At 40.5% G+C, this 23,995-nt stretch overlaps 1 protein-coding gene across 1 annotated transcript in view; it reads left to right on the forward strand.

Moving 5' to 3' along the window:
* The window catches only part of TRPC4AP (transient receptor potential cation channel subfamily C member 4 associated protein), a 41,137-nt gene extending 17,327 nt beyond the window's left edge, over nt 1-23,810 (forward strand). Inside the window, exons 4-19 of the mRNA XM_060231011.1 lie at nt 1,146-1,203; nt 3,581-3,636; nt 5,597-5,725; nt 6,569-6,770; nt 7,028-7,216; nt 8,289-8,431; nt 11,165-11,296; nt 11,565-11,623; nt 13,052-13,153; nt 15,641-15,724; nt 17,030-17,120; nt 17,471-17,611; nt 17,699-17,807; nt 18,348-18,460; nt 18,599-18,805; nt 20,956-23,810. Coding sequence (XP_060086994.1) covers nt 1,146-1,203; nt 3,581-3,636; nt 5,597-5,725; nt 6,569-6,770; nt 7,028-7,216; nt 8,289-8,431; nt 11,165-11,296; nt 11,565-11,623; nt 13,052-13,153; nt 15,641-15,724; nt 17,030-17,120; nt 17,471-17,611; nt 17,699-17,807; nt 18,348-18,460; nt 18,599-18,805; nt 20,956-21,093 — 1,953 coding nt within the window. The 3' untranslated portion in view covers nt 21,094-23,810. The remainder of the gene's footprint in view (nt 1-1,145; nt 1,204-3,580; nt 3,637-5,596; nt 5,726-6,568; nt 6,771-7,027; nt 7,217-8,288; nt 8,432-11,164; nt 11,297-11,564; nt 11,624-13,051; nt 13,154-15,640; nt 15,725-17,029; nt 17,121-17,470; nt 17,612-17,698; nt 17,808-18,347; nt 18,461-18,598; nt 18,806-20,955) is intronic.
* Nucleotides 23,811-23,995: the final 185 nt, after the last annotated feature.

Consider the following 23,995-nt stretch of genomic DNA (forward strand, 5'->3'; position numbering starts at 1 on the left):
GCAGGTCCCTTCTAACCCTTGAAGCAGGTGAAAGGCCAGTTTTCCTGGGCTGGTGCTGACTTAGCCACCACATCTCACACAGGGCCACAGTTGTGAGCACAGGCTAAGAACCATGAGTCCTTTGACTCTTGACTTTCAGCATGTGCCAAAGACCTGTGCTGTTTCTGGCCATTCTCAGGCTTTAAATTTCTGAAAAAAGGTGGGACAAATGTTCAGTCCAGATCTCACTCAACAGTTAAAATATTCCCTCCCCTTGTAAACTGGCACTGTTTCCAGCTTCTGTACACAGATATTTTTGAAAATTTTATGATAAAAGCCAGAGCAAGTACTATCCAAATTACTGGTCAGGAGCTTCAGTGTCCAGTCCTGTGTCTTACTGTACAATTGTAGGCAGGTGTTGTATTGGATGCCATGTTCTACTGAAGGAAGAAAGAGTTGTTCTGCTTCTAGCTCTGACACTTGGAATCTTCATGCCAATGAGTATGGCACAGGTGTGGAGTCAATGAGTATGGCACAGGTATTTAAGGGCAAAATGTGCCTAGTAGCTTAGTTCTAGTTGTCCGAGCAGACTGCTTATTCTGCTGTTGCAACCCAGCTTGCATTGTGGAATGTATTTCTGTATTACACTGTTTTCTCCTACAATAGTGTGCTTTTCTCTCCAGTTCCTACCCCATTGTTTTGTGTCCTGAAGACTCAGCAATAGTGAAGGAGGGAGTATACTTACAGAGACATTAATTTAGTAGAAGTTTTTCGGTATTTGTATGCCCAATGCATTTCTGTATCTTTGCCTTCTAACATAAAGATCAGTAGCATGTATATTCAAGGTGGCATTATTGTCACTTCAGTGAATTTTTAATCTCTAAATATCTGTTTGCTGGGCTGTTGCTGGGAATAAAAAAAAATCAGAACTCTCCTGTAGGAGTCTCTCAGAACTCTCCTGTATATAAGTTTCCTATTGAAATATTATTTAATGCCTCATTGAAAAGCACTGTAAAAGAAAATGATATATAGGTGTTTTGTGCAGTACAGAACTAGGTAGTTTGTTTCTTTTAGCCATTTGCTTAAAAAATTCAGCAAAGTAATTGACATTACTGTAGCATTATAGTTATACCAAGTTTATTCAGGCATATCTCTAATATTTACAGCTTCTAGTAGAAATACTCATGAGGCCAACACTTATTACACAGAAGAAGAAACAGAAAAGTAAGTAAATCTGCTTCTTTTCAAAGTTTTTCAAGTTCTTGTAGTCTTTTGTTTTGAGATGGAAACTAGTTGATAACAAACGGGGGCCCACAAGACTCGTTCTCTCTCTGAGCCCAGTGTGGAGCCACCGGCTTTCTGTAGTTTACTGGGGAAGGGGGAAGATTGTACTGCCCAAAGCTGCCACAGGCGGTGGGAAGGAGTCTCTTCTGGCTTGCTCAGAGTAGCTCCAGGCAAACCAGAAGAGATTCCCCCTACACCTCTCTTTGCAGCTCACCTAGCTTCAGGCAAGCTGTAGAGAGCGAGGAGGCTATTGTGGCTCCCAAGCTGCCAGTGGCTCCCCTTTTGGCCTCAGCACAGCTCCTGGGCTGGTGTGGTGTTGAGCACCACACAGGTGTCAGGTTGCCATACTGCCACCAGGCCAGTGCAGCTCCTGGTCTACCATGCCACCCAGAGGTGGGTGCATTCGCTGTGCTTGTGTAGAGAACACTTTGTTTTATTGTTATGGGGAGAATTTATGCCCCCTGTGTATTCCTTAAAACATTTCAAATTTTCCTGCATACCTGGAGAAGTCCTCCAAATGTGTTTGGTATCTATGTGGCCCCAATCCATGGATTTAGTCCTCTGCTGATGAGGGCCATGGGTGGCTATTTGAATATCAGGTGTAGATAACACTTTAGACTTTGCACATCCTTGAGCGTATGTGAAAATTCATCAGTGACTTGATTTTTAAAATGTTCATAGCATCCTAGAGGATGAAATCTAAATTGAAAGCAACATTTTTTTGCAGGCCTTAGAAAATAAATGAAAAATAATTAGGCTATTAATTTCTTCATAGAATCATAGAGTTGGAAGGGACCTCTAGGGTCATCTAGTCCAACCCCCTGCACAATGCAGGAACTTCACAAATACCTCCCCCACTCAGACCCTTCCTGACCTCCTTCTCATGATCTGCCTAATTCACAGAATCAGCATGGCTTTCAGATGGCCATCTAGCCTCTGTTTAAAAACCTCTAAGGAAGGAGAGCCTACCACCTCCTGAGGTAGCCTGTTCTACTGAGGAACCGCTCTAACTGTCAGTAGGTTCTTCCTAATGTTTAGCAAAAAACTCTTTTGAATCAATTTCAGCCTATTTCTGGGGCCACAGAAAACAATTCTGCACCATCCACTATATGACAGTCCTTCAAGTATTTGAAGGTAGTGTTCGTATCACCGCTCAGCTGCCTCCTCTCCAGGCTAAACATACCCAGCTCCTTCAACCTTTCCTCATAGGACGTGGTCTTCAGACCCCTCACCATCTTCATTGCCCTCCTCTGGACACATTCCAGCTTATCTATATCCTTCTTAAATTGTGGTGCCCAAAGCTGAACACAGAACTCTAGGTGAGGTCTAACCAGAGCAGAGTAAAGCGATACCATCATTGTTACCATCATTGTCATGTGATCTGGACACTATACTTCTGTTGATATAGCCCAAAATTGAATTTGCCTCACACCACATCACACTGTTGACTCTTGTTCAATGTATGGTCCACTAAGACCCCTAGATCCTTTTCATACATACTACTGCCAAGATAAGGCTTCCTGATCCTATAATGATGCATTGGATTTTTCCTACCTAAATGCAGAACTTTACATTTATCCCTGTTAAAATTCATTTTATTAGTCTTAGCCCAGTTTTCTGGTCTGTCAGGATCATCCTGTATCCTGTCTGTCTTCTACTGTATTTGTGACACTTCCCAATTTAGTATCATCTGCAAATTTAATAAGCATTTTCTCTATTTTGTTGAATAAAACAGTACCCTTCTTGGATAGTTGAGCTAACTTTTGGGGGAGGGGTTGTTGCTCATGCAGAAGGTCGCAGGTTCAATCCCCGGCATCTCCAGTTGAAGGATCTGGCAGTAGCTGATGTGAAAGACCTCAACCTGAGACCCTGGGGAGTAGTTGCCAGTCTGATACAATGCTGATTTTGATGGATGAGGGGTCTAATACAATATAAGGCAGATTCATGTGAACATTTATTCATATTTTTATTGTTTCCATGTTTGGAGTTAATTTTAGAAGAGAAGTGTCACATTAGGGGGTATCACAGAATGAATACTGTTCTATCTATCAGCTGTGGGCCAGATTGCATAAGCAATTAAAATACAAATGCCTTGAATGATAATGCTTATATTTACCATTTAACCTTGATTCTATTTTGCCCTAATAACTGACATTATTCTTATGAAGCTTGTTCGGTATTAAGATATGGTTATGCCATTAACTTCAAGCTGTGGCAATTTAACAACAGGGAATGCTTGCATGTATTATGTTAAGTGGAATCGTGTATTCAGACATGGTGCTAGTTCAGGAGTCCTAACTGGTATTTTCTTTTGCAGTAAGTGATGATCTTATCAAGGATTGTTTAAGCATATTGTACAACACTTGTATATGTGTAAGTAATATTCTGTGTTCTGGGAAATATTTTTATTTTACTGTGGAGCTAAATTTATTTTGCCTGAGGCTAAAAATACTCTTAAGCTTAAAGACTAAAATAAGTTGAATGTTTAATATTCCTGGTAATAAAGCTTTTATTGCATTTTGCACATTTTATTGCATTTTGCACATTGTAAGTCACCAAATCTATCACTGCTTGTTTATATTTTGTTTAAAATATAAACATGTTTATAAAAATATAAAACATGTTGTAAGCCGTCCTGAGCCACTCGCTGGGAAGGGCGGGATATAAATCATAAAATAAATAAATAAATAACCTGTTATGACCATTTTCTTACTAATTATTGCTTAAGCAGTTAAGTACTTAGTGGAGCAGTAGTTTTCTGTAGGCATTTGATATATTTGTTCCCTGTTCAGCTATGTAGTTAAGGAAACAAAATCCAAGGAATTCCCTAGGATTCGATGTTTTGCATTGTTGGAACTGATACATTTGAAATAGTTATACATTTTGGTTTTTGTATATTATACTTGCTTAGGACTGTTTTTTTCCAGTTACATTTAATGATGAAACAATTTTGAGTTTGTGTGCAATACTGCACAATAATCAAAGCCTAAACAGCAAATCTGGTATTTTCTGCCTATCACAGAATTATGTGTAGTTAATCCAATGGCACCTTTAAGGCCAACAAAGTTTAATTCTGGGTATAAGCTTTTGTGGGCATGCACACTTCTTCAGGTACAATGTACTGACTAGATTATTGTTGGGTTGCATGGTTCCTTTTTCAGTTCTGAAAACTATTGAATACAATATTCTGACTAGATGAGATTTTACTAAAAACCTATTTGCTTCTACCACACCACTATGTATTTATTATAATATGACTGCACCTTATGCATGATAGCAATCAAGCTCTACTTCCTGGGGAATTTTGATGCCTGTTCAATTTTTGTCAAAGAGAGATGAAGGATTTTGCAGCGGGGGGGAAGGCTGTTAGCCAACTCCCTTTCTCTGTCTGCAGTTTATCTACGCTTATCTCTTTTCCTTTTGGCTCCTGGAAGTTAGCTGTAAGCAAAGGGCAAGCCATAGATAAACGATAGCTGAAGAAAGGTGGCCCACATGATACCTAAAGATGCTTAGGGGAGCCAGTGGAATTCTTAACAGGCAGAGCTCTGCTGCTGTCATGTGGTGGGCGTAATGTGTAGTCTGGCTTTTATTCTGTGGTTGCCATATATGGCTGCTGCATGGGAGGCTGTTTGCAAAGCTTCTGAATATAAATTCCCGTAATGTAGCTATGCTTGCTTTTGAAGGGATGCACTGGACGGTATTAGGCAGGCCTTACGAGTATAATACTCACTCCCCTCCGCTGTGGGCAAGGGTGACTTTGATTTGATCACTGCATTAAATAGTAAAGTGTTGAACCACTCACCAGCAGGGTAGCAGTCTTGACCTACTCTGGGTTCCTCAAGTACACAGAAAAACAATTAACCTGAAGTCTGAAAATGTTCTAGAAGGGAAAGAACCATTGAGAGTGTTTGAGTGTCAGTAAAAGGGAAAGGAGAAGTAATCAGTCTGCTGAAGCCCCTGAGAGCTTCCTGGAGAAGAGGATCTTGAGGGGTGGGCTTGTATTCTGAGAGTCATCCTCCCTCATGGGGTAAAGAGAGAGAATTTTAGAAATTCTTAAGCCATCAGAAAAAAAAACCTTTGGTGGTTTTCTGAGTTTTTTTGTGGGAGAGACTGAAATTTAGGGGGAAATTGCATTATATGGAGTACTTAATCTCAAGAACCGCTGGGGAATATACCACAGACCACTGTAAGAAAAAAACAGCCCAGAGTATCTTGAGCTACTCTTGGAACATGGCCAATAGATAATTAAGCGTTCATAACTAATTCATAAGTTAACTTGTCTTGCAGTCTCAGCTTTTTCTCATTTGTATATGCCCTCCTCTCCTCCTTGCAGACTGAAGGCGTCACTAAGCGATTGGCAGAAAGAAATGATTTTGTGCTGTTCTTGTTTACATTGATGACAAACAAAAAGACATTCCTGCAAACAGCCACCCTTATTGAAGATATCCTGGGTGTGAAAAAGGTTTGTCAATGCTCCCAGGCTTCTGATAATCTTTCAAAGTCTTTAAATGACTGCTGGAAGCTGGAACTGCATTCTGATAAGTCACTGTAATAATACCTTGAGTAAGAATGCATATTCTATTTGTACGTTTTTGTGTAGTTCATCTCTTGTGCAGTTTGGGAAGATAATGGTGTAATTATAGGCTTGAAAGGTGCCTTCTAACTGGTGATTGACAAGCCTCCTTGGTTCACCTTGTAATCACAGAGGCAGGCACTGCTATGTACCAGTAAGTTATTTATTTAGGTTATAGTGTGCGCTACATGCAAAACCCCCCAAAATTAAAAGGTGCCATGGTGCAGAAAAGCAATTCAGCCCTAACAAGCATAAGCCTGTCTTACTTGAAAATGTTCTTTCTGACCTCCTATTCATTTTTATCTTGAACCTGAAGTGAAACTTTCTCTTGAAAATGAATTTACTTAACACTCAGGTTACATCAGTGGAACACATTAAATATCCTGTTTCCCAGTTCAGGAACATCAAGGAAACAAAAGAAAAACAAAGCTTTTAAGGAAGGGGAAATTCCTTCCTATTACTAGTGGTATATGCTGTTTTTAAAGCCATATTTTTTTTTACATTTCCTATTTAAACATATGTACAAGCCCATGTGGTAGTGTGCAAAATATATTAATTAGTCTAGGGGAAATATTTTTTTCTGAACTCTTAATATGTTCACTGATTGATAAATGTAGAGGTTACTGCCTTTTTAAATATGTAGATAGAAAGAATTTAAGTTATGCTACATCTGTGATTAAAAGTATTTGTTCATTACCAATCAACATACTGATTTATATCTCTTTTTTTAAGGAAATGATTCAGTTAGAGGATATTCCAAATCTCTCCAGCCTAGTCTCTAGTTTTGATCAACAGCAACTTGCCAATTTCTGCAGGATCCTTGCAGTTACAATTTCAGAGCTTGACACAGGCAGTGATGACAAACATACACTATTGGCAAAAAATGCTCAGCAGAAAAAGAACTTGGGACCTTCTCGAGCAGAAATGAATCAAGGTACAGCATTCTACTCCTGAATAGTTTCAAGCAAGGGCTCTCAAAAGCTGGATAGAATGAGAGGAGAACATGTGTAGCAGTCAGGTTTAAAGATGTTCAGAAATATTGTGGTTGGGGGAAAAGATGGCTCTGGTAAACTGAGGGCAGAACCAGCAGCTGAAATCTATTTGGAATTCCCCATGCACCTTGCTTTCCAATGATCTACTAAAAATACTAATTTAATATTTTGATGTAATTGTCTCGTTTTGGTTTTGTAGCTACACTTCTTGATATACCAGGCTTCATTGAGCGATTATGTAAACTAGCAACAAGAAAAGTATCAGAAACAACAGGGAATTCTAGCTTTCTTCAGGAGCTGGAGGAGTGGTACACTTGGCTAGACAATGCACTTGTGCTTGATGCGCTAATGCGTGTGGCGGATGAGGAGACGGAGCAAAGCAGCACAGGTACCTGTTTTGAACCTTAGTTAGCATTATCACCTGTAGATATTGGTCATGTGGACTGCAACCAATTTTCAGCATAATCTTTTAATGAAATTATACTAACTGAGGTGACGACAACATCTCTGTACTATTAAAGAAGCTTAAAGGTAAAGGTGGTCCTCTGTGCAAGCACCGGGTCATTACTGACCCATGGGGTGATGTCACATCAGGACATTTTCATGGCAGACTTTTACAGGGTGGTTTGCCATTGCCTTCCCCAGTCATCTACACTTTACCCCAAGCAAGCTGGGTACTCATTTTACTGACTTCAGAAGGATGGAAGGCTGAGTAAACCTTGAGTCGGCTGATTCCCTCATCTACACTTTACCCCCAGCAAGATGGGTACTCATTTTACCAACCTTGGAAGGATGGAAGGCTGAGTAAACCCTGAGCTGGCTACCTGAACCCAGCTTCTGCCGGGATCGAACTCAGGTTGTGAGCAGAGCTTGGACTGCAGTACTGCAACTTTACCACTCTGTGCCACGGGGCTCCTTCTTTAACATTACCATTCAGTAATTATGGTTGTTGATGTTTGTTCTGGGAACTCAATACTGTTCACTTCCCTGGGTCAGCTCACACAATGTATAGTAGGTGCATACCTTTGTAATGTACATTGTACTGTGAGAGACCCCTATCTGTCTTTCTTTGTATCTGTTACTCATTTCTGTACCACACACAACTGGCCATGACTCTCTGTAAGTATAACACATAATTTAAAGAAAATGGCTGTAGCTCTTACATTGCTTGATAGAGATGTTTGCCAATCAACTTCTTACTACACTTACAATGTTCATGTTTTCAGGTAGGAGGAATGTTAGATTAATCTGGTAGGGCCTTCCTGTGCATTATTTTCATTTTAGTTCTAAAATGGAAGCATAAACCAGCAGTCCCTAGGAAAACTGGGATAGTGTTGCAAAGAGGATCCTTGTGATTGTATTGCCCCCTTTGGATGGGGTGATTTTTTTTTTTTACACGTGTTGACTGTTATTATTGATCCCACTACGAAGACTTCCAAGCTCAAATTTATCTCTCTTAGAATCTTCAGATGAGAGTGGATTTGCAAACACCTCAACAAGGAATCAGCTTCCCCAATCCATGAAGATTATGCATGAGATCATGTACAAGCTGGAAGTGTTGTATGTTCTCTGTGTGCTTTTAATGGGCAGGCAAAGGAATCAGGTGAGGTTCTGTGTGCATTGTGTGGAATGTATTGAATTAGCAGTTTTCCAAATTGATTGAAGATTATCAAAGATTTCAGGTTTTCACGGCTGGTAACATCATTAGGGTTTGTAGAATCTTTCGGGATCAAGTGCCGTGTTCTACTGGAGAAAGTTTTCCTTCCAGACGTTTCGTTCTCAGCTGCGGAGAACATCCTCAGTGGCGTTGCAGCCGGAGCAGGCGCTCAGACCTTCTTGGCTGCTGTACATTGATTGCATTGATTGTGAAGACCTTTTAAGAAATGCAAATTATTTTTTAAACTGTGGCCACTACTAATCCGGTTTTTTTATGTTATTAAAATTAAGAACCACATTCAGCTTTTATCTCTGTAGTACAAACTTCTGAAGAACTCTTAAGTCATGCTATTTGATTTATGTGCCTGGTTGAATGGATGGTTGGAAAACTTTCAGTTCTTGGTGTAATGAATTTAAATTAGAATATAACTTCCATGCCAGGTACTTTACAAGTGGAAAACTAGATAAAGTAGGCAGAAGCAGTTTAAACCATCACCCCCAGTCCCTCTAAATATCCTTGCTCTCTCTCACTCACACTCACACACACAAAAATGCAATCTTTGTGTAATCTAGTATTTAGCTGGTTGCTCAAGCAAGTAATAGTCTCCAGACGCATGTCTGCAAGGCTGTGTGGGAAGAGCCAAGTGTGTGCAGCTGCTGTTTAAGTGCTGCATTGAGCTGATGAGATGTTAGTTTTCATTTACTTTTTGTATAGACATCTGTGACATGTTTTCAAGTTCCACCCTCCAGAATCCTCAGCCTATCACATTCAAATGGTGAACTGGAATATTGAAAAGGTTTTTGGTTTTGTTGGTTTTTTAAAGAACTAACTTGGCAGTTTAACTGCTGGCCAAGTGACAGAAATGAGGGCTGTTGGATTTTGGTAGGACAAGAGTTTGGAGATCTGCTGGTTGGGCAGAGAGACCATTGGGGGACTTCATGTATTTTGAAGCTGAGTAGAGTTTGGAGTGCTGTTCCTGTCAGAAACAGTTAAAATCCTTTCTGTTCCATGCTGTCCCTTTGAATCAGTGAAACAAGAAACCTGCATTACAACTGTTATGCTTTCTCAGGCCCCATTTCTCCAGTAACTTGGTGATGTAGAGAGGGCCAGAGAAAAAGAAAAACAAAACAAGCCAAACATACCACTGAAATAAACCTGTTTCTTAGTTGTTTTTATCAAACCTACTGTGTGGGTCCTTGAAGCAATAATTCTCTCATAATGCCAGATGTTGTCCAAGGTGCAAGTATTGCCCTCATTGAGGACTAGAAGACCAAGTGTTCCCAAGGGCCCAAAAAATAAAAGTATAGAGAAAAGAGTTTGCAGGGAGGTGAAATATAAGTTTCTAAGCTACAACTGCCACCTCCAAACAGGAAATTCTGTGATGAGACCGAGACCCAGTAATAAAATTTGGGATTTGTAAGTGTTCCATTGTCAGACCTACCTTGATAGCTTTTGATGTCACCAAAAGGATTTGACTGTTGCTATGCCTCCTGATAGAAGATGCTGTTCAGCTTGGTGGTTAGCCAGGAAAATCCATGCCATATTGTATTCCTGCCTGTATAGGTGTGAAAAGCCATCTCAGAATTGGTTGACCCACACCATACCATACCAAACCTTTAATGGCATAACAATTGCAAATAAAAATACACAGGATATTAAAATTTAAACATTGGAGATAAAATCAAAATGAAACCAGCTTACAGATGCATTCATGCATGGTCAGATTTAAATTTAAGGATGTCAGCCAAAAAGTTTGCCACAGCCTTGCTAACCTCCCCTTCAGTATCATTCAATAAATAATAACAGGGTGGCAGAATAGACAAATCTGGGGAGAAAGAAAGCTTACAAAATATATCTTTAAGGAGATTATGATAAAAGGAACAATCAAGCAATATATGCTGAATTGAGTTGGGAATATTCACTTCACAGGAACAGAGTCTGTTCCCTAAAGCCACTCGATAATATCTCCCTTGTAAAACTTTGGAGGGAAACGCATTTAGTCTAGCCAACATAAATGCCCTGCGATGATTTGGAATGGTTAAGTCAGATAGATAACGGGGCATTTTGCCGCAGAAAGCATAAAGGCCTAAGGAAGCTGGGGAGCAAATATAAAGGTCTGTTGGCCGTAGTTTCATTACCTCCAACTCCCACAGTCTCAGTTTAATACATCTGAAGATATATGACTCATCAGAAGTAAAAAAATCATCAACCTCTATCCCCAACTGGTTAAGTTTGGACATAAACACTGCTGTCCAGGATGAAATATATGGGGTTGACCCACACTTGAAAACTTTGCATTTGAACACCTAAATTTGATAACTAGAAAATATTGCCCTGGAAGTTAAGAGTGCAACCTGCTCAAGCACAGGTAAATACAATACAGGGCATTTGTATTATTCCTGTTCATTTCCTGAAGATTACAGAAGAGTAGATATTGTCTAAGATGTAAATATCTTAAATAAATCACTGTGGCCTTGTAATAACTGAACAAAGTTTGAATAATTTACTGTCTAATGAAACTTGATGACCTAAATTTTAACAGGGTCAGTATCAGACTTGCATTAAGCACTGCTGATTTATCTGCACAACAATGTCTGAGAAATTCAAATGCCAGTAAGTGTGCCAGATGATTCTATTCCAGTGACTGATTAACACTGGCTCAATATTTTGTTTCTCTAGGTTCACAAAATGATTGCAGAATATAAATTGATCCCTGGCCTTAATAATTTGTTTGACAAATTGATCTGGCGGAAACATTCAGCATCAGCCCTTGTTCTACATGGACATAGTCAAAACTGCGACTGTAGCCCGGTGAGTACCCTTATGGCTTTAGTATAAGACTTGTTGATTTGAAATGAGCAGGAGACCATTGATTCCTAGACCAGGTGTACATTGCTTAAAAACTATCCTGTCCAGGTGTTTTGAGGTCCCAATGGTTTATTCTGACTGCTGCTAGCAATCTCATTTTGCCTAAATGCTTTTGCTGTCTTTTAAAAGACTTGCTCCTTCCCCTCCACTGTATAATACTAATGCCCTCTAATGTTACTTCTAAAAGAAATAACAAACCTTTCTCTTGCAGGATATTACCTTGAAAATTCAGTTTCTGCGGCTACTTCAAAGTTTTAGTGATCATCATGAGTGAGTATGGAAGATATTTGCAATAAATGTTGTACTCTTGCTTTAAGTGGGGCACAGACAAGCGTCTGTGAGGCAGTTGCCTTTCGTTAGTCCTAAATGTTACTCTGTTATGGAGCAAGTCAAAAGATCAGGAAATACCCATAACTATACACAGTGGCATCTGCCATATGCAATGTATGCAGAGTAAATCTACAACTTGCCACAGCTCCATTCACACAAGGATTGCTGTATAAGTGGGAGCACTGCATACACCGTGATCCTAATAAGCAATATTACTAAGCATTTGATGCAATCAAATGGCATTATATAAATGCATCCCAAATGAACCATAAATGTATTTAATAAATGTTGAGTACTTTGTTTAATGCTCCATCAGCCAGAATGTCCGTTCATGCTGCTGCTTCCCCTTCTCCTCCCCATGTTTGTGTTATTGCTTGAGTAGGACTCCAACCCTGTGTGTGATTGACCCTGTCTCTTTTTCATTCCCCAAAGTTTCTCTCTGTCCTGTTCATTGATGGTCTTGGCTCTGCACTTTACACAAGTTAATATATCTGTTTAGATACAATGAGATTTTTTTAAACTGTGTACTCTAGTGTGACTTTTTAAATAACCACTTCTGTTACTACAGTGTGAGTTCCACTAGTGGAAGCTGACCATACACAGTCACTGCTCCTGTTTTCAGCAATGAACAGTTTCCAGTATCTTCAGCAGACTAGGGCTTTGGGGCTTGTATGACTCAGTTCCTTGTTATCTTTCTGCTGTTTGCTTGAAATAACTGGGAGATAGATACAGCTCCAGTAGAGTTATTGTATGCATTCAAGCAGAGACCAGCAAATTGCAAAGAATCCTCTTAACCATTGGAGAACAATTTTACATGGTTTACTAGGGATCATCTTCAGCAGTGACTAGCCTTCCCTTTTGAGTCCTGAGTTTTCAGAGCCCACAGCAATCAACGTTGCAAGTCCTACATGTTTGAAAATAGGGAACAGACAAAGGGGAGAGGATGTGAAGACTAGAAAGGAAAATCCTATCCCCTGCCTTGACTTTTCACTCACCAGCCCTGGTGTTCTCTGTTTGCCAGTGCAGCAAAGAGCATGGAAGTGGTGGCATGCAGGCAAAGGACCTCTAACCTTCCCTTCACTGTTGCTTCTAGTATCTGTTGCCAGCATGTTTTCTTACAGATACTACATTTTCCATTTTTGCTTTAATTGTACCTCCACAATTCTCTTTAAACACTTTTATTTTTCTGCAGACATCAGATTTCCTACAGATTTGCAGAAGCCTGTTTCCTATCTCCTTGGTGTTCCTGTTGTGCATACTGTTTAACCTGTGTTGGGAGATGGGAGGATGCTTGGCTGTAAAGGTACATACATTTTGCATTAAATCAAATAGATGTGCTCAGCTTGTCTGTTTTGTTTTTTGTACTAGGAACAAGTATCTGCTTTTAAACAGCCAGGAGCTTAATGAACTGAGTGCAATCTCCCTCAAAGCTAATATCCCTGAAGTAGATGCAGTTGTCAACACAGACCGGTAAAGTTTTTCTCCTTGAAATTGCCATTTGCACGAATTATACTGATGAGCTGCAAGAATCTCTCTAGGAACTTAGATAATGTTTTGAAGTAGCAAAGCTATTAGGGAGCTGTCCTAGTGACAATAATTGTGTACTAGCTACATGTGGAGACTCTGTTTGCATTCCTTGACCCATCCTCTTCTGAGTTCTCCTCCCTGTCTCTTTTGTGATAGAAACTGTGAAGCTGTTATACAATGGAGATATTTTCAGTCTTAGTCACTGTGGGGTTGAGGGTAAGTGTAGATGATGATGATGAGAAAGGGGTTAGATCCTTTCAGAGATTCCTAATCCAGTTCAGAGCCAAGGATCTTTGCTTTAAGGGCTTCAGGACACAAAATTACAAAACCCTGGGGTGTGACTCCTCACACACCGACTTGGTAGCCGCCACCAGCTATTTAGACTGTCTCAACAATTAGAAGGCAAAGGGCAAGCTTTCCGGGACTAAACAAGAAAGTCAGCCCTGCAAGGTAGCAGTTTGCCTGGTAGGTGGTCACTCAGTGTAAGACGCTGGATTTAGATTGAAACCAATTGAAGACAAATAACCACAAAATAAAATAAAATAATTTAGGGTGCAATAATATTTCAAAAAGAACCAGAGACTGTGATACAAAAACAAGAAAGCTAAAATATTAAGGCACTGGCTAGAATAGTAAACATTGGTTACAGGTCACAAGATCTTACCCAATCCAAGCTGAAGGGCCTCAGCAATCCAATATGTCTCTTTCCAGAATCAGCAAAGTCAGCACAAGCAAGCATTTCAAGATGGCTGCAGTGAGCTTATCGTGACTGCATGTTGAGGTGTCAAGCAGTCACCATCAGCCAACAATAAGCTAAAACTAAACTTCTTTATGGCCAAGGGTCCCGCGTGGTCTCTGGCCTGAAAGACCAATAGGATCCCTGGGTAGTGATGTAATGGCTAGTTAACAGGCAAATGACCTAAGCGGTGATCTGAAAGGAAATGAAACCTATCTGTGGCTAGTCTTGGCCCCTTTCCACTAAGCGCAAATTATGAACCTTAATTGGATGGAATGTGGCTAATTAATTGGTGCTAGGCTCTCAACTCCTCTCTGCAGCTGGGGTGTTATCTAAGTACCACAAGGTCAGCTTTGTAGTGTTTTCCCAAACTCTGTTAAAACACAGAAGCATGCCGCAGCACAGCCTGAACCAAAGTTTAGAAGCAGGAAAAGAAAGCTGAGATGCCATCTATTGGCAAACCCCTTACCCTTTAGTGAAACTGCCTGAGAGCTGATACTTACATAGATGTAAGAAATGTGAAATCATTTCAGTAACATTTTTAAAAAGAAACTTAAAGCAGTAAATGCACTTATAACTTTATTCCTGTTCATGTAATTGTGTGCATCCTGTTAAAGCAACTTTTAGAATTGCAGTGGAAAAATATATAATAGGGGATGTGACGGAACCGGCCCGATTCTGCCTTCAGACCCGGTCCCGTCAACTCCCTATTGAGTCGCCAACTCCTGGAGGGAGCTATTTCTCCTCCGGCCACTTGGGCTCGCTGCCACCACCTGCTCAGTCTAGGGGTTCAGATTGAGAGGAACAGGACTCCCAATCCCCCTCTCCAGCTATGAGGCCAGGCCTCAAGGTCCTCTGCCACCCTGTACTTGGGTATCACAGAGACCTCAGCACTTCTTTGGGGAACCCCTGGAGGATTGGCACCTTATCCAACTGCATGCCTTCCCCCTTCCCCGGGGCCCCCTTCTTAAAGCAGCGTGGTCTAAAACGGTTGGGGATCTATGTGGTACAGAATTTGACTGCCAGCATTCAAAACAGTAAAAATATTTAATTAAAAGAAAAGAAGAACAAAACAAAAACAGTTGCATGTAAAAGGTTAACACAGCACAGCAAGCAGCATGACAAAGAAAAGGTGGTTATAAACGCATCCTACTGTCCCTAGTCTAAACGTGCCCTGCCTTGTGGTTGACTTACGTGGTCTGACTGCCTGGGGTCCTTCTCATCCTGAGTAGTCCTCTCCCACAGTCAGGAGCCCACAAACTCACAACCTCTTCCTTTGAAGGCCAGCTGCAGACTGCCTTTCTTCCTGGTTAACTCAAATGCAAAGGACAAAAGAACTTCCTGCCGCTCTAGGAGGCTTTCCCCCTAGAGTTGCTGGTTTAGCTCTGGAAGGGAGGGGGGGTTGGAGGGAGGCTAGGCCAAAGCCTGCTTAGCAGTTTCATGTTCCCTCCCAACTAAGATGGCGTTTGTCCACAGGGGAGTTACAGCATCTACCAAATACTAGCGTGATGACTGTATGGGTTTTGACCAGAGTGGTTGATAACCTCATGAGATATGTTGACATGCTCCTTCTGTTTGCTCATTGTTCTGTAGAACCAAACAGTAAATCTGTGGGAAATTTGTGTGGGGAGACTTTTATGTTGTAGCCTCTCCCAACAATTAGTTACCCATTGTAACTATCCTCCATGTTTTAGAAGTTTAGTCTGTGATGGAAAAAGAGGGTTGCTCACCAGACTGCTGCAGGTAATGAAGAAGGAACCAGCAGAATCCTCATTCAGGTGAGTTCTAATCTTGTTACATGCTATTGTAGGAGAACTTGATCGTAAGAGCTCAGTTTCACTACCTGCTATTAGACAGCTTCATTTGTTTAATTATATCCAAAATTGAGAAAAACACAGAAACAAATGGAAGCGAGACTTCAGTGTTTCTCTCCTTCCTTTTTGCTATTAAAGTAGTTTTGTCTCCATAAGAAACCTACTTTGCAAGGACTAGAATCCAGATATTCTCCTTGTGTTGCCAGAACTTCATAAAAGAGAGTCTAGATCTAGTCTGTTCTGACTTATATGTGCATGATTGCTCACATAGTTCCATCTAAGCTGCACTAGGAGGCGTTGGTGAACAAAGTTTCAGCAGGCTGCTCACAAGGTTTCTACTCACTAGTTACAACCTCCAGTGGATGGGGGCACCTCATTTTGAGGCCTGTAGAATTGGATCCTCTAGTCCAATCTTTTTGAAACTTGGGGATGTTTTTGAGGAGAGGCACTAGCAGCTGTGCTGCAAATTTGGTGCCTCTACCTCAAAAAAACAGAGCCCCAGATACCCTCAGATCAGTTCTCCCTTATAGCCTATGGATCCATTGACTACAATGGCTGCCATAGGCTACAACGGAGCCAGAAAAAATCCCGAACATTTCTGCACATCCTATTATGCTTTTCAGTATGATTTGTAAGCTACCTTGAAGGGAAAAGAGGGATATAAATATTTGAATAAATAAGTAGTTTGGGCAGATTGATAACATTTAAGCAACTTCCTATTTATTAGGTTAGTCAAGATTGTTCCTCCTCGGTTATACTTGACCTGTAATGCTGCTTGTCATATTTCACAACAAACAAAAACCAAGTAGACTGCAAGAGTTCCCACTTCCCACCCCCAGTGCTGGTATGTTTCCTAAGGCTCAGCACAGGGCAGTTGTATGAATTTGGAGGACTGAGGTCGGTAAACCTGTTCTCCAGAAGCCAGGTCTACCAATGTAATGGAAAGGAGTTTGGGAAATTTGACTTGATTCTGGTTTTTAATAATGCTTAAATTATTCTTAAAATATATTTTAAATATTACTTTAAATAATTTATTTTGAGATTTTTACATGGGTATGGAAATAATCTTCTGAAAAACTAATTTATGCGATAGTCAAATGGAGACTTGTTTACAGTTTTAATGCTACCAGCTTTTTTTTTTGCTCACAGGGTAGAATTTCTGCTCACAACACTTAGAGGGAATAATGGTTGCTCAGGGTATTTTTTAAAATTTGGAAGTATCCAGAAATTCCTTGCTTATTAAGTTTTTCGTTCTATTCTATGCCCCAGGTTTTGGCAAGCAAGGGCAGTTGAGAGTTTCTTGCGAGGTGCTACTTCCTATGCAGATCAGATGTTCCTGTTAAAAAGAGGGCTCCTAGAGGTAATGCTTGTTTTTAGCACAAGTTTATGTGAAATCAGCTTTGCAAAACCTAATTTTATGCCCAGAAGCTGCTTGTAAGTTGGACTTTTGATATGAGTTGGTCACTACTACAGTAAGGGATGGAGAATTTTTGGATTTATCTGAACTTTTGAAAGTCGCTTTACTGTGACTTCACAGTTCTGATTCCACACTTGTGATATGTTAGATTAATCCTCTGTCAAATTATAGCACACTTGAACTAGGTTAAGAAATCAGTCACTTTACTGGTGACTCGTTTAAAAAAAAGGAAGGTTACCTCTGAAAGCATTACTTTGTTTTGAACTTATGGTAATTTTTGTTCCCCTTTTCAGCATATTCTGTATTGCATAGTTGACAGTGAGTGCAAATCACGAGATGTCCTTCAGAGTTACTTTGACCTTTTGGGAGAACTAATGAAATTCAACATAGATGCTTTCAAGAGATTCAACAAGTACATCAATACAGAGGAAAAGGTAAAACTGAAGCCCCAGCTTCAAATTAAATCTTAGTCTTGTACACTGGACAGAACGTAATTGCTCCATGGTTTCTTTCTTTTCAAGTTTCAGATATTTTTGCACCAGATCAACAGTTCACTAGTTGATTCCAACATGCTGGTCCGTTGTATTACTTTGTCTCTGGACCGGTTTGAGAGCCAGTCAGACATTAAAGGTAATAAGTTGCTCATTTGTTTGGAGCCAAGTTATGGTTTAAACAATGTGTCTATGGCCTATTCAGATGGCAGTCCTGCAGCATGTGACATCTGCTGAAAATCATTCTGAAATCACTGAGTGTTTTGACTCCTTGAAAGTGGCGAGTAGGTTGCCTGTTCCTGCTGTCACACATGAGATTGAGTTCTTTGCATATTGAAATGGCTTTCAGTGAGTATGTCTAAAGATAGGGAGGAAGCCAGCATCTGCCCACTCAGCCATTTCAGAGGGATTTCCAGCAGCAATCATATGCTCAGTGGTTGAGCACCATATTACTGTTGAATGAGTTGCTTTCAGAAGGGTTTTCTCTGACGTTCACAAACCACTAATTTTGAAAAATCCCTCAGCTTTCAGTTACAAACTTTTTCTCTGCCCTGTCTATATATTAACTACATTGTGGACTGGAGCAACTAGCAATGACATCTGACTTTCCTAATGTGATGACATGGTTTGATTTTCTCACGTTTTTAAAATCTTAACTACCGGTTTGTTTTCTCTGCAGTTGCAGAAGTCTTGTCTGAGTGCCGCCTACTCTCATACATGTCACAGATAAACATGAGAATGTCCTTCCTTTTTCGGCTCATTAATATCATTCACGTACAGACACTCACACAGGTAAAAGTTGATGCTGAGTTACCATGGAAGTGTTGACATCTAACATGACCAGTGTGTTTCCCTTTGGGCTCAAGCTTCATAAATGGGGTTTTGGGGTGCTTAGTTCCTATAACCTTTATTTGTGTTTATTTGTTTTAGGAAAATGTTAGCTGTTTGAACACAAGTTTAGTTATTTTAATGCTGGCCCGAAGGAAAGACAAGCTCCCCTTCTATCTGCGTAAGCTGCAAGAGATGGAGTACTTGGAGAAATACCCCGGCTTCATCCTGAACAACTTCCACAGTCTTCTGCGTTTCTGGCAACAGCATTACCTCAACAAGGACAAAGACAGCACCTGCTTAGAAAATGTACGCCAGCAACTCCATCTCCTTTAGCATTTTATCTGTTTCAGATATTGCTATTCCTGCTTTTTTCTTCATTGGGGGCCCCAAAGTGGTTTGCAAAAATGACTAATGCAATTTAAACAAATTTAAACAACAAAGTTGCGTGGTAAAGAAACACATTTAAAAAGCATGAAGTACACAAAAACCCCTGGGTTGGGCTAATCTCACCTAGTTAGTCCATCAGGCCATAGGATGTGAGCCAGGGGCTAGGAAACCTGTGTCTCCTGCCTTTGTCGTATGTCCCAGACACAACCAGGCTTTAAGTTCCTGCACCAGGAGGAAGGCAAAGCACCCTGCCTAATTTTACAAACTGGCAGCCATCTTTCCACAGCTCCCCCTCCTGTTGCCACACGTCTTCTGTGGTGTGTCCCATTGGGGTAGAAAGAGCTTTTTTGAAGGGTTAAATCAAATACATATTCTGGTCCCAGTACCAGTTGTTAAACTGTGGCATGTGTAGTATGGTAAGCACAGTGTATTTTACAAATGTGCTTTTGCCTCCAGCTTCCTGGTAAATTGCTACAGATTGTCTATGTTCTAGGGCTACATCCAGTTAATATTTTATTAATATTGGCAGTTCTCATCCTCTACTGCAGGAGTGGCCAATGGTAGCTCTCCAGATGTTTTTTGCCTACAACTCCAATCAGCCCCAGCCATTGGCCATGCTGGCTGGGGCTGATGAGAGTTGTAGGTAGAAAACATCTGGAGGGCTACCGTTGGCCACCCCTGCTCTACTCTCTTGGATGAGTGAAGTCACCTTGTTTAGCTTAACTGTGTTAAATAGAGTTGACTATTTTGGCAGATATAAAAAGGCTGTTGGTAGAAGTACATGCAAGATTGGTTTATGCTTCCAAGGACAGCATTCCAGCCACCATGTGCTAAGAGACAGGTGTATTGTGTATCTCACAGTTGTCTCCCAAACACTTCGTGATTAGCATAAAGGTCTTATGCTGGGTGATGGCCAGTTCTCGTGCAATACTTTCTGCCAGAGAAGCATCTGCTGTATGATGTCTGTTATAAAGTAGGTATGGAAAATGCTATTAGGATCACATATTGGTATTGCATGCAGAATTCACATGTCCTGTGAAATGATGCCTTCATTTTACAAAGAAAAACAAGCTTCTTACTCTCATAGCTGAAGTAAGGGAGTGGATGCCATACAGCTCCTTTCTGTACAGTGTCTAGCATAAGCAAATCTTACAAAACGAACTCTCTGCAAATGTTGTATCATTTATATTATCAGCAGACCTCAGCTTTTCTTGACATAGGGTAAAAAGAAAAAGGTAAAGGTAGTCCCCTGTGCAAGCACCAGTCATTTCCGACTCTGGGGTGACATCACGTCACGATGTTTTCACGGCAGACTTTTTGCGAGGTGGTTTGCCATTGCCTTCCCCAGTCATCTACACTTTCCCCCTAGCAAGCTGGGTACTCATTTTACCGACCTCAGAAGGATGGAAGGTTGAGTCAACCTTGAGCCGGCTACCTGAACCCAGCTTTTGCCGGGATCAAACTCCAGTTGTTAGAAGAGGTTAGGACTGCAGTACTGCAGCTTTACCACTCTGCACCATGGGACTCTTTGACATAGGGAATTCATATGTAAATGCTTCGTGTCCAGCCCAGTATGAGAGGAATACTTAAAATGAAGTGGGTCACTGCAGAGCAAACACCTAAGTTGTTGAGTGACCACCACATCGAAAAGAAGTCCAATTCTGAGTTATGTTAATCACCACAGTCATAGGATGAAAATAGTTATCATAGATAAAACAGCTTTTATTGAGCCACCTGTGCACGTAAGGCCGTGTCAAGCCTTCAGACAGAATTCAATTTTAGATCTACTTTTAGAAAAACTTATATTCTGTGTTTTAGAAACCAGGTTTAACCATTCATATACTTCCCAAAGCAGGATGGGTGAAACTACATGCAAGTGTTCCGATGTAAATTCAAGGGAACTTGATGTATCCCTGAGCTTGGCAAATGGGTGAAGATAGACCTAGATTTCTGTTCAAAGCTTTTGGTGATATGTTGAAGCGCTAGTATCCAAATGTAGCTAAGTTTCAGTGGCATTTGCTGTTTGGCTGTAGCCAGAATTTTACTCTCTTTTCCCCCCTCCTTTACAGAGTTCGTGTATTAGTTTTTCGTACTGGAAAGAGACTGTTTCTATACTGCTGAGTCCAGATCAAACATCACCTTGTGCCATAGTTAGCTACATTGACAAGGCATACATGGACATCGACAGAGATTTCACCGAGGAGTGAGACTTTGGCTTCCAAGGAACTGTTCTTCAGAGGGAACCTTGCAGGCAATGGATTTTCAGGGATACACTGTGTGCTGTGTGCGACAGCTTGGAACTATGGAATGTTACCACGTTTTTTTCCCCTCCCCACCCCCTCCCAGCTCTCTTCAAAGAACAAGACTCTGCAAACTTCCTGGGCAACATATTCAGGGATGTTCGTGTTCTGTAAAGAAGTGTTTGCAAAAAGCTCAGCCTTTCCTGCTCGGTATGGCTAGAATCCATTGAGTTTGATAGATGGGATTCTTGAGACATGCAGTTATTAGCTGTGGCACTTCTTCCAAGTTTATCAGAATTAGCTTTTAAAGCACAGACAACTCCCTGGGCCATCTGTATTCAAACAGGCCGGTTTTATGGGCACAATGAATGCACACCAGCCACGCTCAAGCCACCATTGAAGGGTATTGTATGCTTTCCTTTGTATTAAGATTTAGACCTAATTGTTTGGGAGCTTTATTATTATTTTTAATTTTGGGAGGTAGTAGCTCTTTGCCTCTTTGCAAAACTATTTTGGAATTGTTCCCTCCTGATCTGTGTCCAGACCTCCTATTTTGTTTTGTTGTGGTATTGCATTCAGAAGTATCTCTGTTCCTGCTCTCCGTTCTGTGGAAATCTCTCGTCTCCAGCTGATTTTTACAGTGTTGTGTAGAACAGACATACAGTGTGCTGATGGAATTAGTCTGAGACCTAGCCTTGTCTAGGTGCTAATAAATTTTAAAATTACTGATCTCCCCACCCCCACCCCCATTAATCATTGCAGCCTGACCATTTGTCAGTAACCAGTGTGAGCTGAAAGTTGCCTTCCACAGTCTTGCTTTGGCTTAATATGCAATCCATCTTGAACAGGAGTCATGCTGACCTGCCATCCTGGGAATTCAGGCTTAGGCTACAATTGCAAATTAACACATTTAATTATAATAGGTAACAGGAGGTATCCACTCTTCATCTTTTGGTATTGGTACTAGATGCTGCCAGGGATATTGGGATAACTTTGAGCTTCGGATGCATTGTTCGTCAAATCCTGAGCTTGCTGCTGTAACTGCCAGTATTAAAGCAGGCTACCTGGAACATGAATAATGTTTGGAGTTTTAAAAAACCCTCTCTAGAGTGAATGTTTTGTTGCAATACTGCGCTAAAACACTTTAAAGGGCTTTAGAAAGCATGAAGAACTCTTTTCCTCGGTTTTAATTATTCCAGTTTTCCCTTAATATATAAATTAACATTTCTGAAATATTTTTCCTGAACGGAGGAAAGCCTTCATGTATCGGGCATTGTGACACACTGATTTCCTCTGTGAAGGAAAAATAAATGCGAGGAAATTGGCCCTCAGCTATGCAAATGGTTTTTGTGGTGTCTTCATGAAATGCAATCATTTTGGGGAATTAGGAGAACTTGTCCTATTTATTCCCTGTCCCATCATCTTTTCCTGCACTGTTTGCTGCACCTTATTTCCAGGTCAAGGTAATGGAAAGAGCATCTGTTTGTAGTTGGGTTTGACACCAATACTATCTTAATTATTGAAATGTTTTCTGGGAGAAACAAAACTTGAAGCCTCCCACTTCTCAAATAAAAAGGATAGTGTAATTTTCACACAAAGTCTAATTTCCTTGATTTGGAGAGTCCAAATTGGTTATGTATCTGTTAGCGGAACAAAGCAACACTTGCAGTGATTTATGTTTATCATTCTTTACAGTTCGTCTTCAAATGCAGCATAAAATGGAAACCTAGGTGCAAATAGTGTACCTGCTATACTGCAGCAACCACCTGTAGTCTTCAAAGGGAGAAATATACCAAGTATATGTTTAAATATCTCTTTGAGGAACTTTGTGCACCTATCCTGTAACACATGCCACTCCCAAATTAATCTTTAAATTGGGAGAGGCTTTGATACAAATTAGCTTTCTCTAGATTTTACATCTTTCTTTACTGGGTTGATCCCTTTTTCATAGTTCCAGGTTTCCTTTTTGTGATATTCTTTAACTGTTCAATATCCATATATTTCAAAACAAACTCTCAAATAAGTCTGGATACCTTTTTCAGCAATTTTCATGATCACATCCATATTGCACTGCCATAAATCTGCAAAGAAAACACTAAAACCTAATATTTATAACTTTTCCCCCTTAATGACCAGGCTGCTTTTTTGCCTTTACAAGTTGGCTTGAGTGAGACTGATCTCTTTAGCAAAAATTTATTAGCTACTTCTGGGGGCAGCTCAGTGGTTTCAGCCATCATGCTCTGTACAAGTTTGGGGTTTATTGGTATCAGCTATTTCAAGGACATGGGTTGGGAATATTTGACTCAGGCCACACCATTTGCCTTCTAGTTCTCACAAGGAGCTTCTGGGTCTGAAAATACTTCTGCCACAGCTACTCCTGTGGAACCTTCTCTGCAAATGTTCAGAGACTGCAATGAAAAGTCGGATTAGATACAAATGCCTGTCATGAAGAGTGATACCCGTGAACAAAATGTGGCTGGAAGACTGAAGAGGCCCCTGATGACTAAGCTGACTTGTTCGGTTTGGTTATCACTAAAGGAATGGCAGAAGTGGCCGACAAATGTTCCTGTAAATTTTAACAATGTCAAATGGGCTGATGTTCATGCTGCTCAGATTAATGCTGATTTACTAACAGCACATAAACATGTTAAATGGTAACTATTAAAGAATTTTATTTTAAAAAACTATGCTTGGAAAAACGTCATTCTTCTGTTTAGTGAACCTTGTAGCGGCAAGAGTTGTTGTACTTCATATTGGAGAGGTCCAGTAGAGTTTATTAGTGTACTAGGAAGGGCCTCATCTATGGTAGGCATCTTCAAGTTGATAGGCGTTAAATTAATGCTTCACACCTCCATGAAGATTTCAGTCT

Source organism: Heteronotia binoei, chromosome 2 (genome assembly GCF_032191835.1).
Source record: "Heteronotia binoei isolate CCM8104 ecotype False Entrance Well chromosome 2, APGP_CSIRO_Hbin_v1, whole genome shotgun sequence".
NCBI lineage: Eukaryota > Metazoa > Chordata > Lepidosauria > Squamata > Gekkonidae > Heteronotia > Heteronotia binoei.